Genomic DNA, 11,487 nt, shown 5'->3' with positions numbered 1-11,487 from the left:
TTTGGTAACTTCCCGATCCGTTTTAGCAACTTAAAACCTATATAAACTTCATTCATTCTACACTCATAACCCACACTACACCTAACTTCCATCACTCACCTTTCACTCCCACGTTTCCCACGTTTCGTCTCATTTTTCAATCATCAGCACCTCGGAGCGCACCTGCGTCCCAGAGGAGCGCACTCGCGCCCTACTCATTTGTCAGAAATTTTGCACAGAGCGCACCCGCGCCCAAGGTGAGCGCGACTCGCTTCAAACACCTGGAACTCAAAATCATCGAGCGCGCAGCGCTTCAAGTGGAAGCGCACTCGCTACCGACCTCCGTAAACACAAAAATTTCCAGTTTTATGCGGGTTGTTCCCGGATCATTTGTAGCTGTTTCAGAGCATCGTTTTGAGATGACATCTCCTACAATAATACCGGAACAGTCTTTCAAAGATTTGTTCCAAAGCACTACTTATGGTGCTTGGTTTCGCGAGGCGATCACATACGTAGGCTTGGAACCGCTTATGGTAAGACCTGCTGACCTTTATTCTCCAACACTAGCATCTTATTTTACCGATAACTGCATTTTCTTTGAGAGACCAGATGGAGAACAAGTGTTCTCCATCAACATTGATGATGAACTAATGGAAATTACCAGGTTCTTGCTAGCATTTGTTGTTGGACTTGCTATGCCCGGTGAAATACAAGACCTATGGTGTTATTGGGTAGATAATATGCATGTCTACACTTATGAGTTTTTGCATGAGTCGTATAGGGCAGGCATTTTCCGTATCGAGGACCAAGGGGACTATAACGTCGCTTTTGGTAGCCTGTCCATGAACATAGGAACTGTTATGTTTTGGATCATGCTAAACATTTTAGGGGAATGGTTTTTTTACGTGAATGATGCCACTTGCAGCGTCTTCCTTGCTTTAGCCACGGGACGTATGTGCCATGACCTTCCAGAACCTTGATGTCTAGTTTAGCACGAGCCCATAGTATGAGGCATAATGATCTTCTTATGCCCGTTCTAATTTCCGTATTATGCTATGTTTCTTTCCTATTTTTGTACACGTTTCGCGGATTGGATTACGATTCGATTAATTGTATGACCCACCAATAGTATTATTCGATCTTTCCGTGCAATGACTTGGCAAGGGTGGAGGATACAACCTCATCAGGTTGCACCCTACACCCCATCAGACCAAGTGGCGCTTAATAGGTTAGCAATAATAGATGATAAATGGCAGGAAGCCTGGCAAATTATCATGGCATGGCAGGACGCGAAGGAACCTCACTTCTTTATAGAAGAAGAGGATGAGGAGGATGAAGAATAAAAGCGGGAGATAAGGTAAGTTTTAATTCTAGTTAGTGTCTGCTTATGTCCTAAGCAATTTGATTCTTGTTAACCCCATAATGGGTGGAACTCTTATAGAGTTGCGTCAGTTTTTATATTAGTATGTTTTAACCTTGTTTTGCAGATGTTCCAGAATTTCACGCGTTTCCATGGTATTTTTCTACCCTCTTTATTTAAATGCATTGAGGACAAAGCATGCATGCTTCTTGTTTGGGGGGGGGGGCATAGAAACACGTGTAATTAAGGCATCTACTAGGATATAAATATGTATAATATGCATTTGTTTTCTAGTTAAAATTTCAAAAATTCAAAAATATAAATAAATAAGTTCGTGCTATATACTTAGGAATAGTGGTATTGTTTTCCTTCTCTATGCTCTTAATAATCTAGAAGTCTCACGTAGCTTTTGTATTATAATAATTTTTAGAAACTTAGGTTAATATGTAGGTAATAATCTTTGCATCTATCTATAAATATATTACATGAGTATCTATGATTATTAGCAGTAAGTTTCAATACTCTAGGCTAGAGTACTTATTCTACAAATCCTGTGAGAATATAGCCTAAAGCCTTATATGAGCGAAACATTTGAGAAATGACACAAGGGAGAAGTAAAATCCGGTTAGAGAAATCACACGTCCACTTGCTTGATCACTATGCCATATCCTAAGCGAGAATTTAGGCCCTCTTTGGATCGATATAGCCGAAATTCAAACCTATGAATTATTTTTCCGCTAGTAAGCCCTCTCGAACCTTTATTTAGCCTTTCATAAACCACAAATCCTTTTCCCTATTACAAAACAAAACAAAATAAAAAATTCAACCTACCCAATTTAGATAAGTCTGAGAATAGAATGAGGAAGAAAGAAGAAGAGAAAAACCTGTGTAAACAAAAGTTAGTTAATTGCTTCAGAAAATAAAGAAAAGAAGTTTCCATCCAAAGAAAAGAAAAATAAAAATAGAAATAAAATAAAAACTCCAAAAAAATAGAAGAAAAGGAGTCAAAAGCCAAAGAAAAAGAAAAAAAAATATGGCTAAAGATGGAAACAAAGTGTAGAAGCAAAAGTAAATAACAAGGTTTTCTCTAGTTATATAATATGAAGACTCTATTATCTCAGACTTGTCCTTTTTGAATATCCATTTCCTTCCTTCTTAAACCATCTCCTAATCCCCTTGAACACCTAATAATAAAGACCTCTAGCTCAATTAGGAATAGATTAGTGTGACGATGAAAGAAGTGGCAGATGTGTTTGATCGACTCGCTTCCTTGTTGTCATTGAGATTGTAAGGTAAAGTGTGCCCCACCGCATTAATCGGAGTAGCTTAAACTTGAGTGGAAAAATCAGAGTGTTGTATCTTGACTATTATTGTGAGAACCTACTTAAGGACGCTTATCCCGAAGTTTCGAAGTTTAACCCGCTAGGCATTTCATAGTATTACTCATTGTATATATGTTTATTGTAGATGATTGATTATTATGCATATATTAGCTTAGGTTTCGACTTGATTACTCTATATGCATTGCTAGTGAGAGGTATAGTTAATTTATAGCATGAATAAGGAAACAATAGTTTTATTTCTTAGTCGTTGTAGTATAGAAGAAGTTTGTGAGTACCTTCATCTGGAAAACTCTCACGAGAGGTTATAACTCGTCCACTAGGGAATTCCTAGTGGTTTTAAGGCCTTGTTGCATATGGTCAATGCAATCGCGACTCAAAGAAACGCGAGTAGATAGAACTCCATATTTGGTCACTTATTCTAATTTCTCATCTTTGCTTGAGGACAAGCAAAATGCTGTTTGGGGTGGTTTGATAAGAGCCCAAAACTGTAGTTTTAACCCCAGAATGATCATACTTTTAGACCAATTATGTGAGTAATAATTAAGAGTTAATACTGATTACGTGTTTTTATGCATTTTAGGCTTCAAAGTCCATTATGTGCAGAAATGTGCCACTTTAGCGAGATAAAGGAGCAAAGGTCGGTTGCTAAGGAGTTCTGTGATTAAAGGCCAAGATTCAAGAAGACAAAGCCTTTCTAAAGTCCGGTCAAAAGCTGAAAAGTCGACGCGGGCAGAAACATCACTCAAAGTCAGTAGAACTTCCAAAGGCCGTATGGACTCAAACCTCAGAATTGGGCCTACCTTATGTCAAAACGACCGGATCGGAAAGAGCTTTCCAATGGTTTAAGCCTTGACCCAATCAGAGGAGCAAAAGTGGACGAAACGTCTGTTGAAGCCAACTGCAGTTGAAGAGGCCTTTTTGGACTGAAAGAATTGGGTTTTGGGCCTGATTCTCTGGCCCAAGACATGGCTCCAAGCCCATGCACGATTTTTGGATCTGAAAGTATAAAAACAAGAGCTTGACTCTTTGTTAATGGTAGATAATTAGGTTAGAAAATAAATTAGGTTAGGATAAGAAAAGTAGCCATTAAACCTTAGTTCTAGATCTAGTTTTAGATTAATTAATTAGTTTTTATTCTTGCCTTAAATTCAGTATTAAACTATTGTTATTGCTATTCATTAGATAAATAAAGTTAATTAGTTCTCCATAATCTAGTTTCATTTCCATTTACTTATTTAGTTCAATTCTTAGATTTAATTATTTGTCATTATTAGTTTAATTCAATTATTGCATGAGTAGTTTGGAATTGAGTTTAAACAAGTAAAGTTCACATCTTTATATCATGTCTTGTTCGAATTTGATTGGGAATGATAGCGTGATGATTCTCGGCTAAACCTCCATTAGAGGGGGTTGAGAAGCCTTGATGAAAGCTTGATTCTGATTATCATAGAGTCGTCGTAATTTCCTTTCCACTCTAGAAATGATTAGTTCACCATGAGAATGGGTGTAATCGTTCACATGCTAGTTATGAATTGGTAGAAATGCCATGTGTAATTAGGGATTAGGAATAACCGTGATTGTTCTCTGAAGCGCAGTTCAATTCGGATTTGACGATTCGTCGTTAGTGGATTAAGTTGAGCTAAGGTGGAATCAATCCCCCTCTAACTCCTTATCATAGAATCGACGTAGTATTCCCATAGTTGTTTAAATAGTCGACTAGTTGCATCTTGTGGATAGTTGCATCGTAGTCTAGTTTCATTTTGTAAATCTCTCAATAGACTTTAGTTAAGATTATTTATACGTAGAGAACATTACCATGCGAAAGAACTAGGAGTGGAACGAATCATCTACTCCACTATATCTCAATAGGATTGAGAGTAGAAATCTTTGATAAATTAGGCACGTAAATGAGTTTTAGTTTACTTACGTTTTGAGTTTTATTGTTCATTTCGTAGGTAAACTTCTATCTTTTTATGTTTTATCAGTATCCCACTTGTTCGAGTTCTCTTCATCGGAATAGTCAGTTGTAGGAGGGGTGTCATAATTTGGGATAGCTGGAGGTGGCATTAAAACTACTAAAATTAACAGGAACAAATTATTTAGAGACATGTTGTTATGTTGAAGGTATTTGATTACCTTTTACAGAGAAGAATATGTTGGATGCGGTGAATGTAGTCTCCACAGTGTTAAATAGTATAAAAAAATAATGGGAAAATCAATGGGTCTGTAGAAAATTTAATGGTTTATACTTATCTTTAAATCTAACGTATATTAGAAGTGAAATAGTCTAAATGCAATTAATTGTGTGAGTGAATTAAGTTTGACACATAAAATAACAGAAAAATACCGGAATAATGAATGGAATTTAATTGCTGATAATGTAAGAAATAAAGTATGTCTACCACAAGTCTATAGTGGTTACATTAATAAGTATATTTTGGCAGGAAAGAAATTAGGACATGTTTCCCCAAAAATTACCGAAAATTTATTAAGGTTGTTGAGTGCCACGTGTCAATCATCTCAGTATATATCGAAACCCAATTAATTACATGAATTGAGGGGGAAAAGTTGCTATTTCAGATGAAATACGAAATTATGAAAAAAACAGTCAAATTTGAAAGCCTAACTGTTATTGCCTTTCATTAAAATTGTCAAAATTCGAAAGTTTGAGTTTACTTGTTACTTGTTAGAGAAATGAGGAAGTTGAATTTGACTTGTCGAATGTCACTAGATAAAATGCACAAATTGTTCGATGCTTTTAGTGAGGAAAAAAAAAGAGGATTTTCAGAAATCTTGCTTTGGGAGTTTTATGCAAATCCAAAGAAATATGCACGCAACAACTACACTTGTTTGTGCCATTTCTGTGCACAGAGTTGGTAGACTTTGTTACCTGATCGGTAAGAAAGATTTGGTGTTTAAAAAAAGCAATGTTGCTTTGATTATGGGTCTCAGTGTGAAACCTGTAGCAAACTCATTCTATAGCTGGTGAGAAAGAAATATTAGCAGCTCTACAAATGGAAAAATCCAATGGTAAGGATGATAAAACTGATATCTTTAGGCTCGATAGGTTGCATGTGCTACTTCAAGTTGTTCTTCCTGGATCTGCTAGGACTATAGATAGAAGGTTTATTGATCTTACATAGGATTTAGTTGCGTTTGACAAGTTTCCATGGGGCACTCCTTTGTTTGAGATGTTGGAGTACTGTCTAGATGATATTTACGAAAATGTTATAGCACAAAGGGATTCATATGCAGTTTATGTTTGTGTGATATGCTTCGATGTTTGGGCATACCTTCACATCCCGTCTCTTGGGGCTCGTAGGGCAGTGGAAGGTAGATTCCCAAGAATACTTGACTAGGAATAGTTGCCTTCCAAGAACTTACATCTCCAAACTTGGAAGAAAAAACTCCAGCCTTTGAAGGGTAAGGTTGTAGCTTTTGACACTTTAGATATTGGTGAAGATGAAAGTAAAGAAGATGTAATCAAGGAGGCTCTGCAGCAACAAGGCACCCAAAATGCTGCATCAGTTTCAGAGCCCTACAGTAGTAATGAAATGCTTGAGAGACATGCTAAATTGCTTAAAGGCTTTGTAAGTGTAAAACTCTACTCTATGTGTTGGACGATTTACTAATATGTTCCTCAAGTTGATATATCAACAATTCTGTAGTATTAATTGCCTTACATATTTAGTACTCATATGATATGCTGTATAACTTTGTATATCATCAAATACAATTTATTTATATATATCTTTAAATGTTTAAATGTGGATATTACCTTTGCAATGCAGGTAAGTGAGGAGGTTAGGAAGGAGATCAAGAGTGAAATAAGGGCAGGTATGGAGACAATAATGCAAGAGTTTTTTCAGATTGCGAGGAAAGTAGGTAGTGTAGGTGAAGGTTCATCTGAGGGGGTTATGAAGGGACCAAGATCAAAGAGAACAAGGGGAACGAATTCAAGGTCTCCCATTGCTGATGCTGTTGTCTAAGAACCTAATACAAAGTCTGCTTAGAAGAAATTAGTTGAGAAAGAAGTTATGGATTCAAGATCAAAGAGAACAAGGGGAATGAATTCAAGGTCTCCCATTGCTGATGCTGTTGTCCAAGAACCTAGTACAAAGTCTGCTCAGAAGAAGGTTAAATCAATTGAGAAAGAAGTAATGGATTCAACAGCTGTGAAGAAGTCATCATCTTCTAAGAAAGTTTCATTTGATCTTTCTACTGAGACTACGGGGAAAAGAAAAAGACCATTGGAAGATGGAACTCACATTGAAGTCGTCCAAGATGGCAAAATCCGTTTAAAGTTTAGAATGGTAAAGAAGAGGGGGAAATCAGTGACCAGGGAGCAAGTGAGAGTCCAACCATCAAGATCAAGTAAAAAAGTAGCGGTACAGGCTACCAAAACCCGAAAAATTCGCAACATATGTGAAATAACTGAGAAAACAAAAGGATTGGAGATTAAGAAGGAAGCAAAGAAACCAAAAAGAAGAAAAAATCTTATTAGTGCACTTGAGTCAGAAGATGAAAATGATGCAGAAGAAACTGCAGGTGAGAGATTTGCAGCTAATGTTTTGAGAGAGATTAGTGAAGAGATGCCCAAGACTGGAGGGGATTTTGAAGTTGATAGTCAGCAAGATCTACATGAGGACGTGGTTCAGGAGCCTTCCAATGAGCCTTTCAATGATGATCAAGATGATTATGATTTTACACCATTGCCTTCCAAGGAGAATAATCAACTGACTGTTGTAGAGGATCAACTAATTGTTCCAGAGGATGTTACACCATTGCCTTCTGGACAGTTGGTCATAGTTGTTACTCTTTTGCAACAAACAATGCCCAATGCTATCTCAGATGTTGTTACTCCTGAGGCTACATCCATAGATTTTCATGAAGATAATGTTGAGGCACTCCTTAACAATGAAATGGATAAGGTCCATTTCTCTGCTATGCTTTCTACCACTGGTGACATAATCGTGTTGCCAACTTTGTCACCTACCAGAGGAACAACTGATGAAGATGTTGTGGACTATCAACATGAAACTGTTGTTGAGCAGTCCAAACATGGGAATGATGTGGATGATGATGAAACTGTTACTGAGCAGTCCAAACATGAGAATGATGTGGATGATGATGATGAAACAGTTGCTGAGCAGTCCAAACATGAGAATGATGTGGATGATGATGATGATGTTGTGGTTCCTGATGTGGTTAAGATTGAGACTCAAATGGAGGCTCATATGGAAAAAAAAAACTGAAGAGACAAGAAAAAGAACTATGAAATGAAGAGAAGGAAAGAAGGGTTGGTCATGGCAAGAAACAATTGGAAATGAATGTGATAAGTTAATCAAGGAGGCTTTGTCTTCAACCTTTATCATGAAAACCACAAGCAAAGGTGAGTTGAACATACTCCAGTATTATTAGCAGCTGTATAAAAGGAAGCAAGATGCACATAGCTCTCTGAATGTGAGAGTGTTTGGATATAACCAGTCCATCTCAGTGCATAGTTTTCATTCACTGCATGGAAGACAATGGGTGGATGGTGAGGTAAGTACATAACCACCATGGCTTCATAGAGGTAAGTACGCAAGTCATATGTACATTAGATTCCCTAATTAATTGGTTTATGTGATTTATAGGTTATGAGCATATATATGCAGCTGTTGTTCAGGTGGTACACCTAAGATTGTAAGGATAATGACATTCTAGAAAAAGACTCATATACTGTCGCTTTGCTGTAAGTTATCTCTCATTTGTTGATGTTTCATTGAACAATTTCTAGACAATGTGCATTCATTAATTCATGACTGATGACTTTGTTGATGTAGAAATTCATGATGAGAGAATATGAAACCTTCCAGAAGAAGCTTAAAGAGCCAAGTTTTAGAGCAGTAGCATCACCTGAGCAGAGATTAGAAAGTTTATCTTATCGTCCTTCTGAAGTCGTTATAGAGCACCTAGACACTTTTGAAGGAAGAATTAGAAATCAAACAAAGCTAACCAAGGGCAAAGGTATTATCATTCCACTTCAAGTGCAACATAGTCACTGGATTCTTGAGGTATACAATTATTCTGAGGGAAAAATCTACACATATGATTCTCTTGGTGGTAAGAGTGTTGGTATTGAGCAACATAGCATTGGAGTCATGTCTTGCTTATGTGATCAAGTGTGCTGATCCATCTTCAGATCATGATATGAACACCTCTTGGACTCGTGAGTTTGTGCTTGTGACCGAACAACTTGATGGGAACAGTTGTGGGCTATTTTGCCTAGCTTTTCTGGATTGCTTTCTTAGAGGAGTGCCTGACCAAGTTAACAAAATTGATATGCAAACCCATCGAATGCGGAAGAGGATTGGAATGGATATCGAGAATCGTGGATTGAATCCGGCGGTGTTTGTAAAAAAGCCGACAACAGGAATTGGAGAAGCATTTGATGGATGCTAAAGAAGCAGCTACCCACCATGGCGTAGAGGCAATTTAGGCGCATGGAAACAAGTGACACATGCCATAAATTATCAACATGTTGAAATTTTGTTAAACTCCTATAGTCAAAGTTTGTTATTTTGCTTCAATTTTGTAACTCTCGTAAGTTGCTGATCTTCATAGGAGTTTGACTGTTCATGTGTCACATGGTTTGACATTATATGTGTTTAGCTGTGAGGATAAATTTAACGTTTATGTTGGATCTTACTTTGCTATATTGATCTTTCTTCATATATGGCTATTTTTTGTGTGGAATCTTATGTCACAAATTATATTATTTTGTTTTGTCTACCTTGGTAGGTAATTGCTGATGGTAACTTCAATGTAGTATGACCGTTGCAACAAATATTTAACGCACAATATGGGCATATTGGCGGGAAACCTTTTGGGTGGGAAAATGTTGTTATATTAGTAGTCACTCAGACTTGTATTTAACTGGGTATTTCATTTCTATTTCTATTTTCTGTGTCCAACAAAATGGGTGGGCTGGGGGAGAAGGAGAAGGTGAAGGTTCTAGTAGTAATAGGGCTGTGGATTCAGCAAGATCAACAGACAATTGTTTTGGGTGCGGATCAATTGGCCATTGGAAAATTAATTGTCCATGGGCAAATATTAATAAGTGGCCAAGATGTTTCGCCACAAATATGCGGTATTCACCCTCCCTTTTGTGTCTTCCTTACTGACATTGTTTGAGATATGTTGTGCACAAAAGCAATGTAAAGCATTAGGAAGGATTTTAGGCACGGCTTGAAAAATTCTTTGATGCCCATCAGACATAAGCACCAATTTCTCCTCAGTCCCAACGACATGGTCTCTTAACTTCTCGAGAAACCAATCCCAGTGTTCATTATTTTCTTTCGGGACTATGGCAACTGCAATTAGGAAAACATGGCTATCGCCATCAGCAGCTAGAGCGGTGAGGATAACTGACTTGTATCTACCTTTCATGAATGTCCCATCAATCATAATCAACTTACGGAGACATCTTTTGTAAACATGAATAGTTACCCCATAACACAAGAAAATGCATTCAAACCTGTGCTCAGGAGATGACGACATCAATAGCTCGGTGTAACAATTTGGATCAACCCTTTTAAGTTATTTGCAGTAATTTGGCAACATTTGGTACGTGTGAGAGAAGCTTCCCCTTATCTACACGAAAACAAGGCAAACCAATGTAAGTTATCTGTTGCTACATATCCACTCAGTACTTGCTGATTGTTTGAAGTCTGATACCTTCTGCATTGCAATTTCTTTGGCTTTCCATGCAACTTTATAATATACTTTGGTATGGTGTGAGTTCTTCACCTCCAGCTGCAACTGTCTTGGACACAATTCCACGTTGTCCTTCAGTTTCGACTTAATAATTTCTGAGACCCACTTAGCATTTGCTTGTCGATTAGTTGTAACAGCTTCATCTTGTGGACAAGTGTGTGCCTCTGTCAAGGTTATAATAACCCATATATCAGAACCAGTGGCCGGTTTTGCATACATATGAAATGTACATTCAACAGCCTTACACTTTATCACCACCCTTTCAGGAGCAGTACTTGCACGATGCAAATTAAACATGTTTGCTATTGCATACGACTTCATGTCTTTGATGAGATCATCTCGAGTAGGGTAGTGTTGTCCAACTTTAGGAGGGATAAACTTCACCTGCAAATGAGCAGGAGTAACATCCAAACCAGTACCTTCAGGGGTCTTCGGACTATGGGAAGAGTCGAGATTCTGACATCCTTGATGTAAGTTTTCAGATTTCAGGTCAATAGGTGAAACTACCACAACATCAACCATTCCCTCCAAATCAAAATCAAATTGACTTTGTTGTCCTTCGCCATTCTTAGTAATTGTCATAGGCGTGCCCCCCCAAAAAAATTCTTCACCACGGTTCGGAGTAGACCATCGATCACCATCATCTCCATCCAATACCTGGACTTCACTATCATCATCATCATCCATGACTCCTTCTTGCCCCCCTTCACCACGGTTCAGAGTAGACCATCGATCACCATCATCTCCATCAAATACCTGGATTTCACTATCATCATCATCATCATCCATGACTCTTTCTTGCCCCCCTTCACCACAGTTCGGAGTATACCATCGATCACCATCATCTCCACCCAATACCTGGACTTCACTATCATCATCATCATCATCCATGACTCCTTCTTGCCCTATAACACCTTCATCATCAACAGGTCCATCCAATACTACCACATCTTCTTCTTCTATTTCAACATCATGTAGTATTTCAACTTCATCTCCATCACCCACAATCTCATCAATAGTTCCATTGGTGGCAATTCTATATTCGTC

At 37.8% G+C, this 11,487-nt stretch overlaps 1 protein-coding gene across 1 annotated transcript; it reads right to left on the bottom strand.

The window, feature by feature from the left end:
• Positions 1 to 9,777: 9,777 nt before the first annotated feature.
• On the bottom strand, positions 9,778 to 10,224 carry LOC147503523 (uncharacterized). The gene has a single exon (XM_086604879.1). The coding sequence runs from the start codon at positions 10,222 to 10,224 to the stop codon at positions 9,778 to 9,780; it is 447 nt and encodes a 148-aa protein (XP_086461005.1).
• Between the last annotated feature and the right edge of the window lie 1,263 nt (positions 10,225 to 11,487).

Source organism: Coptis chinensis, chromosome 4, assembly GCF_015680905.1.
Source record: "Coptis chinensis isolate HL-2020 chromosome 4, ASM1568090v1, whole genome shotgun sequence".
Lineage (NCBI taxonomy): Eukaryota > Viridiplantae > Streptophyta > Magnoliopsida > Ranunculales > Ranunculaceae > Coptis > Coptis chinensis.
This window is presented reverse-complemented; position numbering and strand designations above follow the sequence as displayed.